Here is a 25110-nt window from a genome sequence, read left to right on the forward strand (position 1 = left end):
TCCCTGCTGTAACTTCTTACTGACATCTACATATTCATACATATAATACAGGAAGAGCACAACCCTCCCTGCTGTAACTTCTTACTGACATCTACATATTCATACATATAATACAGGAAGAGCACAACCCTCCCTACTGTAACTTCTTACTGACATCTACATATTCATACATATAATACAGGAAGAGCACAACCCTCCCTGCTGTAACTTCTTACTGACATCTACATATTCATACATATAATACAGGAAGAGCACAACCCTCCCTACTGTAACTTCTTACTGACATCTACATATTCATACATATAATACAGGAAGAGCACATCTCTCTCTGCTGTAACTTCTTACTGACATCTACATATTCATACATATAATATAGGAAGAGCACATCCCTCCCTGCTGTAACTTCTTACTGACATCTGCATATTCATACATATATATCATACAGGAAGAGCACATCCCTCCCTGCTGTAACTTCTTACTGACATCTACATATTCATACATATAATACAGGAAGAGCACATCCCTCCCTGCTGTAACTTCTTACTGACATCTACATATTCATACATATAATACAGGAAGAGCACAACCCTCCCTGCTGTAACTTCTTACTGACATCTACATATTCCTACATATAATACAGGAAGAGCACATCCCTCCCTGCTGTAACTTCTTACTGACATCTACATATTCATACATATAATACAGGAAGAGCACAACCCTCCCTGCTGTAACTTCTTAGTGACATCTACATATTCCTACATATAATACAGGAAGAGCACATCCCTCCCTGCTGTAACTTCTTACTGACATCTACATATTCCTACATATAATACAGGAAGAGCACATCTCTCCCTGCTGTAACTTCTTACTGACATCTACATATTCATACATATATAATACAGGAAGAGCACATCCCTCCCTGCTGTAACTTCTTACTGACATCTACATATTCATACATATAATACAGGAAGAGCACATCCCTCCCTGCTGTAACTTCTTACTGACATCTACATATTCCTACATATAATACAGGAAGAGCACATCCCTCCCTGCTGTAACTTCTTACTGACATCTACATATTCCTACATATAATACAGGAAGAGCACATCCCTCCCTACTGTAACTTCTTACTGACATCTACATATTCATACATATAATACAGGAAGAGCACATCCCTCCCTGCTGTAACTTCTTAGTGACATCTACATATTCCTACATATAATACAGGAAGAGCACATCCCTCCCTGCTGGGACTTCTTACTGACATCTACATATTCCTACATATAATACAGGAAGAGCACAACCCTCCCTGCTGTAATTTCTTACTGACATCTACATATTCATACATATAATACAGGAAGAGCACATCCCTCCCTGCTGTACCTTCTTACTGACATCTACATATTCCTACATATAATACAGGGAGAGCACAACCCTCCCTGCTGTAACTTCTTACTGACATCTACATATTCATACATATAATACAGGAAGAGCACAACCCTCCCTGCTGTAACTTCTTAGTGACATCTACATATTCCTACATATAATACAGGAAGAGCACATCCCTCCCTGCTGTAACTTCTTACTGACATCTACATATTCCTACATATAATACAGGAAGAGCACATCTCTCCCTGCTGTAACTTCTTACTGACATCTACATATTCATACATATATAATACAGGAAGAGCACAACCCTCCCTGCTGTAACTTCTTACTGACATCTACATATTCATACATATAATACAGGAAGAGCACATCCCTCCCTGCTGTAACTTCTTACTGACATCTACATATTCATACATATAATACAGGAAGAGCACATCCCTCCCTGCTGTAACTTCTTACTGACATCTACATATTCATACATATATAATACAGGAAGAGCACAACCCTCCCTGCTGTAACTTCTTACTGACATCTACATATTCATACATATAATACAGGAAGAGCACATCCCTCCCTGCTGTAACTTCTTACTGACATCTACATATTCCTACATATAATACAGGAAGAGCACATCCCTCCCTGCTGTAACTTCTTACTGACATCTACATATTCCTACATATAATACAGGAAGAGCACATCCCTCCCTGCTGTAACTTCTTACTGACATCTACATATTCATACATATATAATACAGGAAGAGCACAACCCTCCCTGCTGTAACTTCTTACTGACATCTACATATTCATACATATAGAATACAGGAAGAGCACATCCCTCCCTGCTGTAACTTCTTACTGACATCTACATATTCATACATATATAATACAGGAAGAGCACAACCCTCCCTGCTGTAACTTCTTACTGACATCTACATATTCATACATATAATACGGGAAGAGCACAACCCTCCCTGCTGTAACTTCTTACTGACATCTACATATTCATACATATAATACAGGAAGAGCACATCCCTCCCTGCTGTAACTTCTTACTGACATCTACATATTCATACATATAATACAGGAAGAGCACAACCCTCCCTGCTGTAACTTCTTACTGACATCTACATTTTCATACATATAATACAGGAAGAGCACATCCCTCCCTGCTGTAACTTCTTACTGACATCTACATATTCATACATATAATACAGGAAGAGCACAACCCTCCCTGCTGTAACTTCTTACTGACATCTACATATTCATACATATATATCATACAGGAAGAGCACATCCCTCCCTGCTGTAACTTCTTACTGACATCTACATATTCATACATATATATCATACAGGAAGAGCACATCCCTCCCTGCTGTAACTTCTTACTGACATCTACATATTCATACATCTATAATACAGGAAGAGCACAACCCTCCCTGCTGTAACTTCTTACTGACATCTACATATTCATACATATAATACAGGAAGAGCACATCCCTCCCTGCTGTAACTTCTTACTGACATCTACATATTCATACATATATATCATACAGGAAGAGCACATCCCTCCCTGCTGTAACTTCTTACTGACATCTACATATTCATACATCTATAATACAGGAAGAGCACAACCCTCCCTGCTGTAACTTCTTACTGACATCTACATATTCATACATATAATACAGGAAGAGCACAACCCTCCCTGCTGTAACTTCTTACTGACATCTACATATTCATACATCTATAATACAGGAAGAGCACAACCCTCCCTGCTGTAACTTCTTACTGACATCTACATATTCATACATATAATACAGGAAGAGCACATCCCTCCCTGCTGTAACTTCTTACTGACATCTACATATTCATACATCTATAATACAGGAAGAGCACATCCCTCCCTGCTGTAACTTCTTACTGACATCTACATATTCATACATATATATCATACAGGAAGAGCACATCCCTCCCTGCTGTAACTTCTTACTGACATCTACATATTCATACATCTATAATACAGGAAGAGCACAACCCTCCCTGCTGTAACTTCTTACTGACATCTACATATTCATACATATAATACAGGAAGAGCACAACCCTCCCTGCTGTAACTTCTTACTGAGATCTACATATTCATACATATAATACAGGAAGAGCACATCCCTCCCTGCTGTAACTTCTTACTGACATCTACATATTCATACATATAATACAGGAAGAGCACAACCCTCCCTGCTGTAACTTCTTACTGACATCTACATATTCATACATATAATACAGGAAGAGCACAACCCTCCCTGCTGTAACTTCTTACTGACATCTACATATTCCTACATATAATACAGGAAGAGCACATCCCTCCCTGCTGTAACTTCTTACTGACATCTACATATTCATACATATAATACAGGAAGAGCACATCCCTCCCTGCTGTAACTTCTTACTGACATCTACATATTCATACATATAATACAGGAAGAGCACATCCCTCCCTGCTGTAACTTCTTACTGACATCTACATATTCATACATATAATACAGGAAGAGCACAACCCTCCCTGCTGTAACTTCTTACTGACATCTACATATTCCTACATATAATACAGGAAGAGCACAAATAAAATAAATATATTTACAAAAGAAAAAAAAATGTATTAGGTAGATCACATTAAGTTACAGCGACCAGAGCAGATAAAAATCGCATTTATAGAAACAACATAAACAATAAATCTCCGGTCGATCAAAGTATTAACACAATAGTGACTAATGTTTACAGTACACAAGTAGAGAGGGAGGAGAGCTCCCTCCAGTAGACCGGAGTCGCATACCGGAAAAAAGGAGAGAGAGAGGCCGCCATTCTATTCAAAGCGATGCTGAATTGGAGCTCCCGAAGCTATTTAATTAAACGGGATGTTTGGTCCAACTAAAGGATTTCTTCTTTGTTGAATAAAATCCGACAAAATTGAGAGTGCCGGTTCTTGTGACTGAACACTCAGGGTAAGTCGTGAGAACCGGCATTCTCACACTTAACAGCGCGTTGAATTGAAGAGCTCCGGGAGCTCCTTCCCGGGGCTTATTAGCATTGCGCTGAATTGAATCGTGACCAGAGACAGCAAGAAGGAACGAGAAAAAAAAAAGGAATAAAATAGGATAGGGTCAGCGAGTAGAGAAGAAAAGGAAAAATATATTGGTCCGTTACAAAGCGAATGTAGAAGGGGCATTTTAGAAGGCTAACCAGGGGCTCCATATTTTGTCAGACGATTTGGAGGCGTTGTTAATGATCGCAGTCATATATTCCATTCAGTATACGTATAACATACGGGATATATTAGACTGCAGACATGGGGTAGCTGAGAGCTTCCAATCCTACGCTATCTGAGCACAAATAACTGTATGGAAAGGATACGATGCTGTCTGTCCCTACTTTCCTGTGCCTCTGGTTGGGACAAACCATGCTGCTTCCTGCATTGTGGGATATGGCATTAACCCTTGTGTCTTTAGTGTGATTTGCAGGCATTATAGTCATCCCATGGTAAATCATGCCTTATCATACAGTCTAATACTCTGGCCTCTATTCACCACCACAATGGCTTTGAAATGAAACAAACAAGATGTGCTTTACCTGCAGAATTTCAGATTTAATTTGAGGGTAATTACATCCAAATCAGGTGAACGGTGTAGGAATTACAACGGTTTCTATATGTGCCTCCCACTTTTTAAGGGGCCAAAAGTAATGGGACTATCAACTCAAAAGCTATTTCATGGACAGGTGTGGGCTATTCCCTCGTTATTTCATTATCAATTAAGCAGGTAAAAGGTCTGGAGTTGATGCTAGGTGTGACATTTGCATTTGGAATCAGTTGCTGTCGACTCTCAATATGAGATCCAAAGAGCTGTCACTATCAGTGAAGCAAGCCATCATTAGGCTGATAAATGAAAACAAACCCATCAGAGAGATAGCAAAAACATTAGGTGTGGCCAAATCAACTGTTTGGAACATTCTTAAAAAGAAAGAACGCACCGGAGAGCTCAGTAACACCAAAAGACCCGGAAGACCATGGAAAACAACTGTGGTGGATGACAGAAGAATTATTTCCCTGGTGAAAAAAAAACCCTTCACAACAGTTGGCCAAATCAAGAACACTCTCCAGGAGGTAGGTGTATATGTGTCAAAGTCAACAATCAAGAGAAAACTTCACAAGAGTGAATATAGAGGGTTCACCACAAGATGTAAACCATTGGTGAGCCTTAAAAACAGGAAGACCAGATTAGTTTGCCAAACAACATCTAAAAAAGCCATTACAGTTCTGGAACAACATCCTATGGACAGATGAGACAAAGATCAACTTGTACCAGAGTGATGGGAAGAGAAGAGTATGGAGAAGGAAAGGAACTGCTCATGATCCAAAACATACCACCTCATCAGTGAAGCATGGTGGTGGTAGTGTCATGGCGTGGGCATGTATGGGTGCCAATGGAACTGGTTCCCTTGTATTGATGATGTGACTGCTGACAAAAGCAGCAGAATGAATTCTGAAGTGTTTCGGGCAATGTTATATGCTCATGTTCAGTCAAATGCTTCAGAACTCATTGGACGGCGCTTCACAGTTGGACAATGACCCGAAGCATACTGCAAAAGCAACCAAAGAGTTTTTTAAGGCTAAAAAGTGGAATGTTATGCAATGGCCAAGTCAATCCCCTGACCTGAATCCGATTGAGCATGCATTTCACTTGATGAAGACAAAACTGAAGGGAAAATGCCCCAAGAACAAGCAGGAACTGAAGACATTTGCAGTAGAGGCCTGGCAGAGCATCACCAGGGATGAAACCCAGCGTCTGGTGATGTCTATGCGTTCCAGACTTCAGGCTGTAATTGCCTGCAAAGGATTTGCAACAAAGTATTAAAAAGTGAAAGTTAGATTTAGGATTGTTTAGTTTGTCCCATTACTTTTGGCCCCTTATAAAGTGGGAGGCACATATAGAAACCGTTGTAATTCCTACACCGTTCACCTGATTTGGATGTAATTACCCTCAAATTAAATCTGAAATTCTGCAGGTAAAGCACATCTTGTTTGTTTCATTTCAAAGCCATTGTGGTGGTGAATAGAGGCCAAAATATGAAAATTCTGTCAATGTCCCAATATCTATGCACCTGACTGTATATGTAATACTGTATATGTATATGTAATACTGTATATGTAATAGTATATATATGTATAGTACACGCCAATGGCAGCACATATGGAGAATATTTAAAATGACTACTGTGTAAATTACATAAAGAACATGGCTATGGTCTGTGCTCCCAGGTTCTCGTCCTGTCATTGGTTTCTTGTAAGTTAGATATCCTGACAGTGCCCGGGTAACGCTGTAGTGTGCTGCCTGGCAGTGATTAATGTGCTCAGTATTATCCCTGACAGTGCCCGTGTGACACTGTAATATGCTGCCTGGCAGTGATTAATGTGCTCAGTATTATCCCTGACAGTGCCCGGGTCATGCTGTAATATGCTGCCTGGCAGTGATTAATGTGCTCAGTGTTATCCCTGACAGTGCCCGGGTAACGCTGTAATATGCTGCCTGGCAGTGATTGGCTTGCTCAGTATTATCCCTGACAGAACCCGGGTAACGCTGTAATATGCTGCCTGGCAGTGATTGGCTTGCTCAGTATTATCCCTGACAGTGCCCGGGTGACGCTGTAATATGCTGCCTGGCAGTGATTAATGTGCTCAGTATTATCCCTGACAGTGCCCGGGTCATGCTGTAATATGCTGCCTGGCAGTGATTAATGTGCTCAGTGTTATCCCTGACAGTGCCCGGGTAACGCTGTAATATGCTGCCTGGCAGTGATTGATGTGCACAGTATTATCCCTGACAGTACCCAGGTAACGCTGTAATATGCTGCCTGGCAGTGATTGACATGCTCAGTATTATCTCTGACAGTGCCCGGGTAACACTGTAGTGTGCTGCCTGGCAGTGATTAATGTGCTCAGTGTTATCCCTGACAGTGCCCGGGTAACGCTGTAATATGCTGCCTGGCAGTGATTAATGTGCTCAGTATTATCCCTGACATTGCCCGGGTAACGCTGTAGTGTGCTGCCTGGCAGTGATTGGCGTGCTCAGTATTATCCCTGACAGTGCCCGGGTAACGATGTAATATGCTGCCTGGCAGTGATTGGCTTGCTCAGTATTATCCCTGACAGTGCCCGGGTCATGCTGTAATATGCTGCCTGGCAGTGATTGGCTTGCTCAGTATTATCCCTGACAGTGCCCGGGTCATGCTGTAATATGCTGCCTGGCAGTGATTGATGTGCTCAGTATTATCCCTGACAGTACCCGGGTAACGCTGTAATATGCTGCCTGGCAGTGATTAATGTGCTCAGTGTTATCCCTGACAGTGCCCGGGTAACGCTGTAATATGCTGCCTGGCAGTGATTGGCGTGCTCAGTATTATCCCTGACAGAACCCGGGTAACGCTGTAGTGTGCTGCCTGGCAGTGATTGGCTTGCTCAGTATTATCCCTGACAGTGCCCGGGTCATGCTGTAATATGCTGCCTGGCAGTGATTAATGTGCTCAGTGTTATCCCTGACAGTGCCCGGGTAACGCTGTAATATGCTGCCTGGCAGTGATTGGCTTGCTCAGTATTATCCCTGACAGAACCCGGGTAACGCTGTAATATGCTGCCTGGCAGTGATTGGCTTGCTCAGTATTATCCCTGACAGTGCCCGGGTGACGCTGTAATATGCTGCCTGGCAGTGATTAATGTGCTCAGTATTATCCCTGACAGTGCCCGGGTCATGCTGTAATATGCTGCCTGGCAGTGATTAATGTGCTCAGTGTTATCCCTGACAGTGCCCGGGTAACGCTGTAATATGCTGCCTGGCAGTGATTGGCTTGCTCAGTATTATCCCTGACAGTGCCCGGGTGACGCTGTAATATGCTGCCTGGCAGTGATTAATGTGCTCAGTATTATCCCTGACAGTGCCCGGGTCATGCTGTAATATGCTGCCTGGCAGTGATTAATGTGCTCAGTGTTATCCCTGACAGTGCCCGGGTAACGCTGTAATATGCTGCCTGGCAGTGATTGACGTGCTCAGTATTATCTCTGACAGTGCCCGGGTAACACTGTAGTGTGCTGCCTGGCAGTGATTAATGTGCTCAGTGTTATCCCTGACAGTGCCCGGGTAACGCTGTAATATGCTGCCTGGCAGTGATTAATGTGCTCAGTATTATCCCTGACATTGCCCGGGTAACGCTGTAGTGTGCTGCCTGGCAGTGATTGGCGTGCTCAGTATTATCCCTGACAGTGCCCGGGTAACGATGTAATATGCTGCCTGGCAGTGATTGGCTTGCTCAGTATTATCCCTGACAGTGCCCGGGTCATGCTGTAATATGCTGCCTGGCAGTGATTGGCTTGCTCAGTATTATCCCTGACAGTGCCCGGGTCATGCTGTAATATGCTGCCTGGCAGTGATTGATGTGCTCAGTATTATCCCTGACAGTGCCCGGGTAACGCTGTAATATGCTGCCTGGCAGTGATTAATGTGCTCAGTGTTATCCCTGACAGTGCCCGGGTAACGCTGTAATATGCTGCCTGGCAGTGATTGGCGTGCTCAGTATTATCCCTGACAGAACCCGGGTAACGCTGTAGTGTGCTGCCTGGCAGTGATTGGCTTGCTCAGTATTATCCCTGACAGTGCCCGGGTCATGCTGTAATATGCTGCCTGGCAGTGATTGGCTTGCTCAGTATTATCCCTGACAGTGCCCGGGTCATGCTGTAATATGCTGCCTGGCAGTGATTGATGTGCTCAGTATTATCCCTGACAGTGCCCGGGTAACGCTGTAATATGCTGCCTGGCAGTGATTGACGTGCTCAGTATTATCCCTGACAGTGCCCGGGTCATGCTGTAATATGCTGCCTGGCAGTGATTAATGTGCTCAGTATTATCCCTGACAGTGCCCGGGTAACGCTGTAATATGCTGCCTGGCAGTGATTAATGTGCTCAGTATTATCCCTGACATTGCCCGGGTAACACTGTAGTGTGCTGCCTGGCACCAATTGGCATGCTAGTATCCCTGATGGTGCCCGGCTCTCGCTGTAGTGTGCTGCCTGGTACTGAGGCAGTGTAGTGATTATTCACGAAGGCTTATGACAGGCTGATGCTGCTGGGTTGCCAGGTAACCAGCTGTCCCTCCTCCGTGCCTCAGCCCCCCTCCCCTTATTAGCATGGAAAAGCATCCAAGCCATTAAGCGGTGTCGGGTCTGCCTGGGAGGCTGGAAGGGGCCCTTTGATGATTGATGATGTAATCTGGAAGCTGGGCGGTGGTTATAGAGAGCAGTAGGGAGCGGCAGGCTGTGGCTGTATAGACTCTCATCCCTGCACGGTGTGTCGCATCCCTGGAGGAAGGGACATGGAGGATGCTAGCAGTGACTGGAAGGGGGGAGTGTAGCCTGGATCGTCTCTGGATCTGTGACGTTCTGCTCCTCGCTCCGTGAGAGAGAAGCGCTGCGGCCATTTGCAAGTGTTTGTGGGAAAGCTGAGGCTCCGGCTGCATCCCTGTGATTTCATGTCCTAACACTCTCTCTCCTTCTCTCCTCTCTCTCACCTTACCCTGGTCTGAAAATGAGGCAGGCTCCGACCACCAGGAAGGTACCCGCTCCGTATATGTCTCTGGTCACCCATAGTCTGTGCCATCTGTGCCCTCTGCGCTCACATTGCATGTTACATCCCTGCAGAGGTGCTGCAGAGAGATCTAGGTCATGTATGAAGTCCGGGTGCACATCCTAGTCCTTATGTAATGCTCCGTGCACAGGCCGGACTCCCTGCTGCTCCGTGTACCGTCTACATACGTAACACGCTTCAGTCATGCGTCTCTGCAGCTCCTAAGTGGGGGTTAATCCTCCATGCCTCCCACTCGCTGTCCTCCTTGTATTCCCGCTGTCCATGGCAGAAGTCCTGAAAGTTGTGCGGCAGTAATTTTGTAGGGACAGGGGCGCTCAGTGTCCGCTTCTCCCAGGACCTAGGTCAGAGCCTGGGAACGGACCAGCAGGGTGTCTGTAATATCTGGCAGTGTGTCTGTAATTCCTTCCAGCTGTCCAGCAATACATCCGCAGCTTATCTGCTCCCAGAGGTGGTGATGATGATTATCCCGGAGACACTGTCCTGTGTGATTACATGCCGGGGACGTGATGCACACACTAATATCCTCATCGCCACAGGAGATGGCTCTTCTCATGTATTCAGTGCATGTAACCTCCTTTATCACCTGTAGCCCCTCTCTGTAAGGACAGGGGGAACGTCCAGCTCGTAGCTCAGAGAGAAGGGGACCCCCCGCCGTGGTAGTCTGGGGATAATGGATGTTACCCCAGTGTAGATTTATGTGCGGATGACAGACCTAAGGTTATTTGTACCTTTTTTTGTGATGTATGTGAACATTGGTGATATTCATGTGTAGTCTGCATTATGGAACTTACTATTATTACTAATGGGTGGTGTGCAATAATTGTGACCCGAGCCCGCACATGTCCATCCATGCCCCATTGTCTGTTCCTGCAGCCCCATCACACTGCCCATGTTAGCCACCACCAGCTGGGTAATGTCAGCTTTACTCTGTGGGCAGGATATACTTCGCTGTGATTACTGGGCAGAATGAGTTGGTTTGTGATGAGATTAAAAGTCTGAAGTTTCCTGGGTGTCGATTATCGGCCACAAATTGCTGGAATGCTCAGCAGCCTGTATTGTCAGGAGCTGGGCTCTATAACACCCGGACAAGACTGAGAATTGGCACATGCGTATTTGTTTGCTGTTACTGGAAATTTAGATGGTTAGGGTGCCAAGCCAACCTTCAGAGCCCCGTTGAGCTAGAAGACAATTACAGTGATTGTTCTGGCCTGTGATGTGACAAGATGTTTTCCCCTCTCCCCTCTCCCCTTATCCTGTAACAGTGCAGACTGTATGCAGCCCCTGCTTTGTATGCTAGCCGAGTGTATTGGCCTGAAAGAGGGAAAGACAATCTCTCACTACCTGTAATGCTGCACACAGACACTGGTACAGCCTATAAGGGGGATGGACAGGCTGTCACTACCTGTAATGGGCACACACACTGGTACAGCCTATAAGGGGTATGGACAGTCTCTTACTACCTGTAATTCTACACACACACACTGGTACAGCCTATAAGGGGAATGGACAGTCTCTCACTACCTGTAATGCTGCACACAGACACTGGTACAGCCTATAAGGGGTATGGACAGTCTCTCACTACCTGTTATGCTACACACACACTGGTACAGCCTATAAGGGGTATGGACAGTCTCTTACTGCCTGTAATTCTACACACACACACTGGTACAGCCTATAAGGGGAATGGACAGTCTCTCACTACCTGTAATGCTACACATAGACACTGGTACAGCCTATAAGGGGAATGGACAGTCTCTCACTACCTGTTATGCTACACACACACTGGTACAGCCTATAAGGGGAATGGACAGTCTCTCACTACCTGTAATGCTGCACACAGACACTGGTACAGCCTTAAAGGGGTATGGACAGTCTCTCACTGCCTGTAATGGGCACACACACTGGTACAGCCTATAAGGGGTATGGACAGTCTCTTACTACCTGTAATTCTACACACACACACTGGTACAGCCTATAAGGGGAATGGACAGTCTCTCACTACCTGTAATGCTACACACAGACACTGGTACAGCCTATAAGGGGAATGGACAGTCTCTCACTACCTGTAATGCTACACATAGACACTGGTACAGCCTATAAGGGGAATGGACAGTCTCTCACTACCTGTTATGCTACACACACACTGGTACAGCCTATAAGGGGAATGGACAGTCTCTCACTACCTGTAATGCTACACACAGACACTGGTACAGCCTATAAGGGGAATGGACAGTCTCTCACTACCTGTAATGCTACACATAGACACTGGTACAGCCTATAAGGGTTATGGACAGGCTGTCACTACCTGTAATGCTACACACAGACACTGGTACAGCCTGTATGGGGGATGGACAGTCTTACACTGCCTATAATGGGCACACAGACACTGGTACAGCCTATAAGAGTGATGAACAGGCTGTCACTGCCTGTAATGGGCACACAGACACTGGTACAGCCTGTACGGCGGTATGGACAGTCTCGCACTGCCTGTAATGGGCACACTGGTAAAGCCCTTGTTCATACATTAGATTAGCTACCGAATTAAAAGACGTATACAGGAGTATTGTCAGCAGTGTTGTCCCACCCGCACTCTCTTGTTACCACTAACCTTCTTGCCGTCTTCTTTCCCCCGCTTGCTGCCGGTGCTTCTGCTGTCTGTCTGTCTGTCTCTTCCTGCGGCTGCTCTACAGATCACCACCCGTCGCACCAAGGTGAGCGCACAAAACGCAGCACGTAACCGCCAGTAATAGTGCTGTATTTGTGTACATGTTCCGTGCACAGTCTGTGATCACCCAGGGGTGACTGTCATCTGTCACTGTCTGCCTGTGTGTGTATATGAAGGGGTTACTACCATGGTAACCGCTGGCATGCACACTGGCGGGTGGGAATCTACAATCATAGGAGATAGGTAGAATTTTACCATAGATGTTGCTTATGTCATTAAGTGGTGCTTCCCCTGCATACATACCGTAGTGTAGACGTAACGATGCAGCCAGGTACTAATGCAGTGTCTCCCGTTCTGTATATGGAGCCTGCAGAGAAGGAGCAGTGACCAGAGGCTCACTGTAAGCAGGTAATAGAGGTATAATCCCTGGCTGAGCCGGGCATATTCTGCCTGCATAGGAGAGTTCTAGGTTACTTGTGCCGGGCGATCCCATTACCTCATTGTAGCATCTTCACTGTGTGTGTTCTATTGTCACTGAGCGTATAACTCTCCCTCTGTGTTACATACACTGGTATTTATTCCTGATACCAGGGCAGGGATTATTCTGCAAGCCTTACATTATGGCATCACAAATAATATTATCTACTCTACCAAAATGTACACTTTATATTTCCCAGTGAGGACAACTTCTCTATTATCAAATAATATCATAGCTCGTCAACATGCCGTATCTGAGACGGTGCCCTCTCTGTGTGTGTGTGTGTGTGTGTGTGTGTGTGTGTGTATATATATATATATATATATATATATATATATAGTACATACCTACACATCACCTACCGTGACTCGTACATATTCCCCGTGTTACACACTACAGTGCCATATCTGAGACTGTGCCCTCTCTATGTGTATATATAGTACATACCTACACATCACCTACCGTGTCTCGTAAATATTCCCCGTGTTACACACTACAGTGCCGTATCTGAGACTGTGCCCTCTCTATGTGTATATATAGTACATGGCTACACATCACCTACCGTGACTCGTACATGTTACCCGTGTTACACACTACAGTGCCGTATCTGAGACGGTGCTCTCTATGTGTGTGTATATATAGTACATGGCTACACATCACCTAACGTGACTCGTACATATTCCCCGTGTTACACACTACAGTGCCGTATCTGAGACGGTGCCCTCTATGTGTGTATATATAGTACATGGCTACACATCACCTACCGTGACTCGTACATGTTACCCGTGTTACACACTACAGTGCCGTATCTGAGACGGTGCTCTCTATGTGTGTATATATAGTACATGGCTACACATCACCTAACGTGACTCGTACATATTCCCCGTGTTACACACTACAGTGCCGTATCTGAGACGGTGCCCTCTATGTGTGTATATATAGTACATGGCTACACATCACCTACCGTGACTCGTACATATTCCCCGTGTTACACACTACAGTGCCGTATCTGAGACGGTGCTCTCTCTGTGTGTATATATAGTACATGGCTACACATCACCTACCGTGACTCGTACATATTCCCCGTGTTACACACTACAGTGCCGTATCTGAGACGGTGCCCTATATGTGTGTATATATAGTACATACCTACCCATCACCTACCGTGACTCGTACATATTCCCCATGTTACACATTACAGTGCCATATCTGAGACGGTGCCCTCTATGTGTGTATATAGTACATGGCTACACATCACCTACCGTGACTCGTACATATTCCCCGTGTTACACACTACAGTGCTGTATCTGAGACGGTGCCCTCTATGTGTGTATATATAGTACATGGCTACACATCACCTACCGTGACTCGTACATATTCCCCGTGTTACACACTACAGTGCCATATCTGAGACGGTGCCCTCTATGTGTGTATATAGTACATGGCTACACATCACCTACCGTGACTCGTACATATTCCCCGTGTTACACACTACAGTGCCGTATCTGAGACGGTGCCCTCTATGTGTGTATATAGTACATACCCACACATCACCTACCGTGACTCGTACATATTCCCCGTGTTACACACTACAGTGCCATATCTGAGACGGTGCCCTCTATGTGTGTATATAGTACATGGCTACACATCACCTACCGTGACTCGTACATATTCCCCGTGTTACACACTACAGTGCTGTATCTGAGACGGTGCCCTCTATGTGTGTATATAGTACATGGCTACACATCACCTACCGTGACTCGTACATATTCCCCGTGTTACACACTACAGTGCTGTATCTGAGACGGTGCCCTCTATGTGTGTATATAGTACATGGCTACACATCACCTACCGTGACTCGTACATATTCCCCGTGTTACACACTACAGTGCCGTATCTGAGACGGTGCCCTCTGTGTGTGTATATATAGTACATAGCTACCCATCGCCTACCCATCGCCTACCCATCGCCTACCCATCGCCTACCCATCACCTACCATGATTTCTCCAGGTAGATATGTATTTCAATGTATTATTAGTTACCTGTTGTTTTATTGATTCCTATTGAATGAACAATCGCTTTGTTATGCTGTATCCGTCCTTCTGTACTGTGTAATTTATTTTTTTAATATGATTTTAAATCAAGAAATAAAAGAATTGCAGTTTAGACATATCATGCAGGAGACCAGCTCGCCTCCACTGTATGTATATACAGTGGGGCAATAAAGTATTTGGACAGCCACCAATTGTGCAAGTTGTTGCACTGTAAAAGATGAGAGAGGTCTGTAATTTCCATCATAGGAACACTGCAACTGTGAGAGACAGAATCAGGACACATTGTATGATTTTTAAACAATTTATTTGTATATTCTTGCGGAAAATAAATATTTGGACAATCAAAAAGTTTAACTCGATACTTTGTAAAGTAACCTCGGTTGGCAATTACAGAGGTGAAACGTTTCCTGTAGTTCCTGACCAGGTTTGCACACACTGCAGCAGGTATTTTAGGCCACTCTTCAATGCAGATCTTCTCTAGATGTGTCATGTTTTGGGGCTGTCGCCGGGCAACACGGACTTTCAACTCCCTCCACAGATTTCTATTGGGTTGATGTCTGGAGACTGGCTAGGCCAATCCAGGACCTTGAAATGCTTCTTACGGAGCCACTCCTTAGTTGCCCGGGCGGTGTGTTTGGGGTCATTGTCATGCTGGAAGACCCAGCCACGTTGCATCTTCAATGCTCTTACTGAGGGAAGGAGGTTTTTGCCCAGAATGTCACGATACATGGCCCCATTCATCCTCTACGTAATACGGATCAGTCGTGCTGTCCCCTTTGCAGAAAAGCATCCCCAAAGCATGTTTCCACCCTCACAGTGGGTATGGTGTTTTTGGGATGCCACTCCTCATTCTTCTCCCTCCAAACACAGCGTTCTACTTTGGTCTCATCTGACCACATGACATTCTCCCAATCCTCCTCTGGATCATCCAGATGGTCACGGGCAAACTTTAGACGGGCCTGGACATGTGCTGGCTTAAGCAGGGCGCTGCAGGATTTGAATCCTTGACGACGTAGTGTGTTACTAATGGTAACCTTTGTGAGTGACTGTGGTCCCAGCTCTCTTGAGGTCATTGACCAGGTCCCCCCGTGTAGTTCTGGGCTGATCCCTCACCATTCTCAAGATCATTGATACCCCACAAGGTGAGATCTTGCATGGAGCCCCTGGTCGAGGGAGATTGTCAGTGATCTTGTATTTCTTCTTTTTTTTAATAATTGCGCAAACAGTTGATCTCTTCTCACCAAGCTGCTGGCCTATTGTCGCGTAGCTCATCCCAGCCTTGTGCAGGTCTACAGTTTTGTCCCTGGTGTCCTTAGACAGCTCCCTGGGCTTGGCCATGGTGGAGAGGTGCAGTCTGACTGTGTGAGGGTGTGGACAGGTGTTTTTTATACAGTTAACCAGTTCAAACAGGCGCCATTAATACAGGTAACGAGTGGAGGTTAGATGAGCTTCCTAAAGAAGAAGTAACAGGTCTGTGAAAGCCAGAATTCTTGCTGGTCGGTAGGTGTCCAAATATTTATTTTCCGCAAGAATATACAAATAAATTGTTGAAAAATCATACAATGTGATTTCCGGAATTTTTTGTTCTGATTCTGTCTCTCACAGTTGAAGTGTACCTATGATGGGAATTACAGACCTCTCTCATGTTTTAATGTGCAACAGCTTGCACAATCGGTGGCTGTCCAAATACTTTTTTGCCCCACTGTATATATGTGTGTGTGTATGTATATGTATGTATATATATATAATATATATATATATATATATATATATTTATTAATATATATATATATATATATATATACACACAAATATATATATATATATATATATGTGTGTAAAAAAAAAAAATATGTGTATATATGTATATATATATATATATATATATATATATACATACATACATACATACACACAGTATAACCTGTATAGCACCCTGTCACATGGCAAATGTAATGCTGAGTGGCAGGGTGTGGCCAGTAACACAGCGGCGGCTTCATCATCCACGCGTAGCACAGTCCCTGGTGTTCCCGTATTCTGCTGTCACAGTCCCTGGGAGCCGGCATATGTACCACACACTGGAGGCGTGATCAGTATGTTAGGCATGGGGGTAGGTAGGGTGGGTGCATGGAAGCATTGTCAGCTGTAGGCTGCTCTATTCCTCTGCGGCTGCATCCCAGTGCTCAGGCTATATGCAGCAATAGCTTCCATCCATCCCCGTATGTAACCCGCTAACTCCCCATAGGCTGCTTGCTTTAGGATGTAATGGTTACCGCTGTGCACACGATGGAGACCATGCATATCACAGAATGTATATAACCCCACTGACCTGTACGGTGCCGAGAATCGCCCTGTCCCAGGAATTATACCCTTTTCATCTATACTACCACTAATAATGCAGCACAGACCTGTATGTGCACAGCAGGTGCGATCCCTCCTATGTGACCGTATAAAGCCAGGGAGGACATGGAATGTGCCTATTGTTCACCTGACGTCTCTGCAAGGAGTGGACTCAATAACAGCATACAATTATAATGGTGTATAAATACCTGATGTCATTACTGAATAAACAACAAGCACCATATAATATCTAACGGTGTAGATAAAGCCAGACGTATAGGCTTACTGTAATGTATTGTATATGAGAGCATAGGCTGAGGAGCACCTGGAGTAGATGTGATACTGTGTACAGTACAGGTATTGGGGGAGTGCTGTACAGTACAGGTATTGGGGGAGTGCTGTACAGTACAGGTATTGGGGGGAGTGCTGTACTAATGTCTCTCCTGCTTGCAGCCCACTCGTCCATCCAGTTCCGCTGCCTCCAGCGGCACAGCCGGCGCCTCGGGATCCGCATCGGCATCATGCGGAGAGATCAGCAGCAGCGAGCCCAGTACCCCCGCCCAGACCCCTCTGGCAGCTCCCATTATTCCTTCACCCTCTCTGACCTCGCCAGTGGCCCCGCTGCCTGCCCCAGGGCCCACCAAGGTAAGACTGGGATTATAATTGTAATGGTTATTCCAGATTACAGCTAGAACATTGCCCAAATGTGTCCTTGTTCCCAGCTAGCTTACTAACGCCTCTGCTTGCTCTGCAGGAGGAGGAGAACCTGCGGAGTCAGGTCAAGGACCTGGAGGAGAAGCTGGAGACGCTGAAGATGAAGCGGGCGGAGGACAAGGCAAAGCTGAAGGAGCTGGAGAAGTCCAAGCTGCAGCTGGAGCACTTACAGGAATGGAAGAGCAAGATCCAGGAGCAGCAGACGGACCTCCAGCGCCAGCTCAAGGAGGCCAAGAAGGTGGGTGATGGAGGCCAGTGGGGTGGGGAGTCTGTATCTGATGAGTATCACCAATGAGCTATCGGGTGTAAATGTGAGATGTCCCTGAGCCAACCAGACCTCTGCCCTGGTCAGAATGATGTATGGTAATCCAGAGGGTGTTCGCTCTCCGCGTCTTCACATCCTCCATGTTCATTGAGAAGATTTCCTATCATTGCGGAGTCTCGCCCACAGCATGGAGACCAGACAGCCGGGCAGACTTTCCATGTTACCTTCTCTGATCAGTAGTATGCGCTGTGTCCCTTATTCCCGGGAATTTCCCTCTAGTAATGGACCATAAAGTATAGTTAACATCAGATGGAAATCTTTACTATAGGGCACAGTGGTTAGCATTGCTGCCAATTCCAACCAGATAATTATCTTTGTTGGGTTTGTATGTTCTTTCCCTTCCCATTGTTGTCCAGAAACATACTGGAGGGTTAAATGGCTGCTAAACTTTATTTGTGTGTGTATTAGGGTCTGAAAGCTCCAATGGGACAGGGACCAATGCATTAAGTAACTTGGTAGCGCTGGGTAAATAAACTATAATCTGTTCTTTTCTAATTCCACATATGGCATCTTGAAAAACAATTTTTCTGCTTTAAATTATGAATTTATCCCCTGATACGCCAATCACTGACTGCCATGTCAGGTCAGAATAACCTTCCCATAAATTACTAAAGAGAAACCAAAAAGATGACACTGATACTGTAGTATTCTTACCCATTGTGACGAAAGCTCATATTTGCCCCAGGTAAACTTCAGAAGAGACCATATGTTCATTAACTTCTTCCATGTAAGACAATAACAGAGCACCTGTTGTCCGAACGTGTCAAATTTAAAACAAAAAAATGATTCTGATTGATAAAATTTGGGGTAGATTATGAGACCCTCTGAGGTCAGTGCGGTCTAGAGTGCGGCAGAGGGACAGCTTTGTGAGGCTACAGTCCCACTGCCTTGATCAGAGTGCCCACCATGCACCTCACCCCATAGCTATTAGACAAGGAGGGCATGGTGAGAGGAGCTATTGCAAGGCTCTCTATGACATTGGAGGCACTACAGAAGGACGCACCTTTCACTCCACCTAGACGATAATCTAGAAATGTTCTTATGGTCCGAGAAGACTAAAGTGTAACCTTTCTGCCAGTGCTAGGTGTAGGGAATCCTGTCACACCCACTAGGTCCCACCACAATGATAATGGTGGCCATGATATGAATCCCGATTGGCCCCATCAGTGACCAGACCTTAGTACCACTAAGAATCCCCAGTCTCTCATTGCTCCCAACCTAACCAGAATAGAAACTGTTTTATAAGAAGGAATGAATTCTGCTCCCTGACCAAACATAGAGGCTCCTCGGAAAAGCCTGACTGTAGTGTTGCCGCAGGTGGTGATTACTTGATGATTTATAATGGTCTCTATATTTAGGGGGCTCTTTCATTTTTGCAATTGAAGATGAACATGTGACTTACAGTAGAAATAAATGTTACATGTTCACAAGTTCCGTGTGTGCTGCAAACTTGTATAACGCCGTGTTTCTACTGTATGTCTCTCTCTCAGGAAGCCAAGGATGCTCTGGAAGCTCAGGAGCGTTACATGGAGGAGATGGCAGACACGGCTGATGCTATTGAGATGGCCACCCTGGACAAGGAGATGGCTGAGGAGAGAGCGGAGTCCTTACAGCAGGAAGTGGAAACCATGAAGGAAAAGGTGGAGGAGCTGACCATGGACCTGGAGATCCTTAAACACGAGATTGAGGAGAAAGGTGAGTAGCAGCATAAACTGTGCAGCCGGACGCAGGGGGCTAACCTACAGATAGAAGATGGATTGTGCAGAAGGATACTCAGAGATGGTTGGATTGTGTGGCAGGATGGAGAGATCCCTGGACTGCGTGATAGTATGTGGGTGGAGTAGTGTGGGACCCCTGGACTGCGTAATAGTATGTGGGTGGATTAGTGTGAGACCCCTGGACTGCTTGGTAGTATGTGTGTGGAGTAGTGTGGGACCCCTGGACTGCGTGGTAGTATGTAAGTAGAGCATTGTGGCGACCCTTAGACTGATGTAGGTGGAGTAGTGTGGGACCCCTGGACTGCGTGCAAGTATGTGGGTGGAGTAGTGTGGGACCCCTGGACTGCGTGGTAGTATGTAGGTGGAGTAGTGTGGGACTCCTGGACTGCGTGGTAGTATGTGGGTGGAGTAGTGTGGGACCCCTGGACTCCGTGGTAGTATGTAGGTGGAGTAGTATGGGACCCCTGGACTGCGTGGTAGTATGTGGGTGGAGTAGTATGGGACCCCTGGACTCCGTGGTAGTATGTGGGTGGAGTAGTATGGGACCCCTGGACTGCATGGTAGTATGTGGGTGGAGTAGTATGGGACCCCTGGACTGCGTGGTAGTATGTGGGTGGAGTAGTATGGGACCCCTGGACTGCGTGGTAGTATGTGGGTGGAGTAGTGTGGGACCCCTGGACTGCGTGGTAGCATGTGGGTGGAGCATTTTGGAGTCCCCTAGACTGATGTGGGGTGGAGTAGTGTTGGGACCCCTGGACTGCGTGGTAGTATGTGGGTAGAGCATTGTGGCGACCCTTAGACTGATGTGGGTGGAGTAGTGTGGGACCCCTGGACTGCGTGGAAGTATGTGGGTGGAGTAGTGTGGGACCCCTGGACTGCGTGATAGTATGTGGGTGGAGTAGTGTGGGACCCCTGGACTGCATGGTAGCATGTGGGTGGAGTAGTGTGGGACCCCTGGACTGCGTGGTAGCATGTGGGTGGAGTAGTGTGGGACCCCTGGACTGCGTGGTAGTATGTGGTTGGAGTAGTGTGGGACCCCTGGACTGCGTGGTAGTATGTGGGTGGAGTAGTGTGGGACCCCTGGACTGCGTGGTAGTATGTGGGTGGAGTAGTGTGGGACCCCTGGACTGCGTGGTAGCATGTGGGTGGAGTAGTGTGGGACCCCTGGACTGCGTGGTAGCATGTGGGTGGAGTAGTGTGGGACCCCTGGACTGCGTGGTAGTATGTGGGTGGAGCAATTTTGAGATGTTTGGATTCTGTGTGCAGGACATAACTTACAAATGAAAGATGGATTGTGCGGCAATGTCGCTGAATAATGTTGAGGGTGTGGACTGTGCAGTGGGACATGCAGAAGGAATGTAGAGAATGAGGACGGTGCGGTTGGACATAAGAGAGCAATGGACAGTGCAGCACAATGTTTGGGAGAAATGTATAAACAGGAGGACAGTGCAATGGGAAGTGGTTGGGGCATTATACAGATGGTTAGAGCATGTAGTAAGATGTTGGCTATGAATATAGAGAGAAAGTGGACATGTAGAGAAGGGTGAGCTATACGGCAGGACATGGGGGAGACTGGTGGCCTGCGTGGCAGGATTTGGTGGAGGTATGTAAGATGGGTGGTCAGTGCTGAGAATATAATGTAGAGAAGGGTGAGCTATATACGGCAGGACATGGGGGAGACTGGTGGCCTGTGTGGCAGGATATGGTGGAGGTATGTAAAATGGGTGGTCAGTGCTGCAGGATGTAATGTAGAGAAGGGTGAGCTATACGGCAGGACATGGGGGAGACTGGTGGCCTGTGTGGCAGGATTTGGTGGAGGTATGTAAGATGGGTGGTCAGTGCTGCAGGATGTAATGTAGAGAAGGGTGAGCTATACGGCAGGACATGGGGGAGACTGGTGGCCTGTGTGGCAGGATTTGGTGGAGGTATGTAAGATGGGTGGTCAGTGCTGCAGGATGTAATGTAGAGAAGGGTGAGCTATACGGCAGGACATGGGGGAGACTGGTGGCCTGTGTGGCAGGATATGGCGGAGGTATGTAAGATGGGTGGTCAGTGCTGCAGGATGTAATGTAGAGAAGGGTGTATTGACGGACTGTGGCAGGAAGTGATGGAGTAATATGGAGGTAGTTAGTCTATGGGGGGAATTCACTTGGTAGCGCTGGGCGTCTATTGGAGCAATTGAATTGTTGCTCAGATCAGACGCTTATTAGTATTTTACACGGCCAAAAGTATGGGGTTTAGCCACGTAAAGTGCCTAACCCTGTCTACAATCCTGCTTTGGGCACCTAAACTATGGAGTTTTCACACATTTTTTTTTTCTCACACCTCCGGCGGCCGCAGCTAATGGGCCTGTGATTGGAGCAATAATTGAATTGCTATGACGCCCATTAGTTAGATGCCCTGCGCTAACAATTGATTCCCCCCTATGTGTTAGGACATAGGTGACCATTGTTATATATTTAAATGTTAAATATTTTCATTATAGTTCTAATGGGAAATAAATGCAATAATCCTGCTTATCATGTGTATTTGTGCCGTCATCTGTCCTCATACCCGGCTGCTTGTGTTCCCCACATACAGGGTCAGATGGGGCAGCTTCCAGCTACCAGGTGAAGCAGCTGGAGGAGCAGAATGGCAGGCTGAAGGAGGCCCTGGTCAGGTAAATGTCCCACTCTGTGCAATACAGTATGAATGCGATAACCACGGTGCAGAGATGTTCTATCGTGTAATCTCCCAGGATGCGGGACCTCTCGGCCTCAGAAAAGCAGGAACATGTCCGGGTGCAGAAGCATCTGGAAAAGAAGAATACAGAGCTGGACACCTTGCGGCAGCAGAAGGAGAAGTTGCAGGAGGAGGCCTCACAGTTTGAGAAGACCATCGATGAGCTGAAGGACCAGGTGACTATCATATATATGCAGTGATTAGCTGCGATCTGTACTACCACCGCCAGGGCAGCTTTGCTGGTCCTAGTCCCAGTGTGGCAATGTCAGCAATTTACCTACCTTAATCTCCCCATAATTCACTTTATTGGAACAATTTCATAAAATGTCCAGTTCCCTTATCTCTAACCTCATTGTTTATTACCGTGTACAGGTTGATGCTGCTCTGGGCGCTGAGGAGATGGTAGAAACACTTACTGAGAGGAACCTGGACCTAGAGGAGAAAGTCCGAGAACTGCGTGAGACTGTCAGTGACCTGGTATGAGTGCCGCGGACCGCTGCCTGCTGGCGCCCTGCTTCGTTTTTTAATTATCTGTTGCTTCAGATAAGGAGCATACTTCCACATCTATTCCCTAGCCACTGAGTGTGGAGGTCTGCTGTGTCCATTCATACACTGGCCACTGAGCGTAGAGGTCTGCTGTGTCCATTCATTCCCTAGCCACTGAGTGTGGAGGTCTGCTCTGTCCATCCATTCCCTGGCCACTGAGTGTGGAGGACTGCTGTGACCATTCATTCCCTAGTCATTGAGGGTGGAGGTCTGCTGTGTCCATTCATTCCCTAGTCATTGAGAGTGGAGGTCTGCTGTGTTCATTCATGCAATGGCCACTGAGTTTGGATGTCTGCTTTGTCCATTCCCTGGTCATTGAGTGTGGAGGTCTGCTGTGTCCATCCATTTCCTGGTCATTGAGTGTGGAGGTCTGCATTTCCATTCATCCATAGTCATTGAGTGTGTAGGTCTGCTGTGTCCATTCATACACTGGCCACTGAGTGACTCACCTGATTGCAGGCCAGTACATGGGAATAACTGCAGCGGGGATTCTCTACAAAGGAAGATGATTAGTTCTGTCCATGTCAGTATCAAGAGTCACGACACAGCTGGTGGGGGTCCCCTTGCACATTAATCTGTCCCTGACCACCTGGTGTTCTTGTTTTTATAGTGAATCCCATGGTCATCTGGCTGCCCTCCCAGCTTATAGGCCCTGTGTTAGGCAGTAGAGGGGAGCTCGCAGGATGTGTTAGGGCATTGATGTTTTCGGCTCTCCACTTTCCCCAGCCCCTTGGCCAGCATTCATCCTCTCTTTCTCCTCCATGGAAAGTGCTAGTTAATTTTTTTTCTTTATATATTTAGAAACTACTTCCTAGGCTCTTATGGTTTCGGCCTTTGCGGAATCCGCATTTATCCGTACTCGTACCACTGCACCGTATGGGGAGAAGAACCCAGGAATTTACTGCTCTTAGAAGAAAAGCATTTAGGGTATAAAATTAACCAGTACCAGTTTTGCATGTTACCCTTTCCTCTCCCCATCCACCTGCAGGAAGCCATCAATGAGATGAACGATGAGCTGCAGGAGAACTCCCGCGAGACAGAGCTTGAGTTACGCGAGCAGCTTGACATGGCAGGTGCCCGGGTGCGAGAGGCGGAGAAACGCGTGGAAGCTGCCCAGGAGACAGTGGCAGATTACCAACAGACCATCAAGAAGTACCGTGACCTGACTGCTCACATCCAGGTGATATTACCAGCCATGAAGTCATTATACAGAGACCCTAATTAATTGGTGCATATATGAAGCACAATGTTATATGCGTGGGCGCTCAGGGTGACACGCATGGTTGTATTGTCTGTTGTAGGAAGTAAACCGAGAGCTCAGGAACCAGCAGGAGGCCACGGTGGAGAAAGAGCACCAGCCATCGCCAGAGATCTTTGACTTCAAGATCAAGTTTGCTGAAACAAAGGCCCATGCCAAGGTAGTAACGATTGCAGATGGCGCAAGTTGGTGGTGCACCCTCTGTTGTTGTTCTAAGCACCA

General features: G+C 46.2%; 1 protein-coding gene across 6 annotated transcripts in view; it reads left to right on the forward strand.

Annotated features, from left to right (window-relative positions):
- The window catches only part of DCTN1 (dynactin subunit 1), a 174050-nt gene that overhangs the window by 116677 nt on the left and 32263 nt on the right, over positions 1–25110 (forward strand). For 4 of the 6 annotated variants that reach the window (XM_088458877.1, XM_088458878.1, XM_088458880.1 and 1 more), the window contains exons 6-15: positions 10019–10036; positions 12760–12780; positions 18060–18251; positions 18361–18558; positions 20136–20340; positions 22944–23022; positions 23101–23260; positions 23457–23561; positions 24619–24810; positions 24932–25048. In XM_088458877.1, the coding sequence (XP_088315003.1) occupies positions 10019–10036; positions 12760–12780; positions 18060–18251; positions 18361–18558; positions 20136–20340; positions 22944–23022; positions 23101–23260; positions 23457–23561; positions 24619–24810; positions 24932–25048 (1287 nt within the window). The remainder of the gene's footprint in view (positions 1–10018; positions 10037–12759; positions 12781–18059; positions 18252–18360; positions 18559–20135; positions 20341–22943; positions 23023–23100; positions 23261–23456; positions 23562–24618; positions 24811–24931; positions 25049–25110) is intronic. The other 2 variants (XM_088458879.1, XM_088458881.1) reach the window with 2 other exon arrangements.

This window comes from Taudactylus pleione, unplaced genomic scaffold (assembly GCF_031769625.1).
Source record: "Taudactylus pleione unplaced genomic scaffold, aTauple2 ptg000861l, whole genome shotgun sequence".
Lineage (NCBI taxonomy): Eukaryota > Metazoa > Chordata > Amphibia > Anura > Myobatrachidae > Taudactylus > Taudactylus pleione.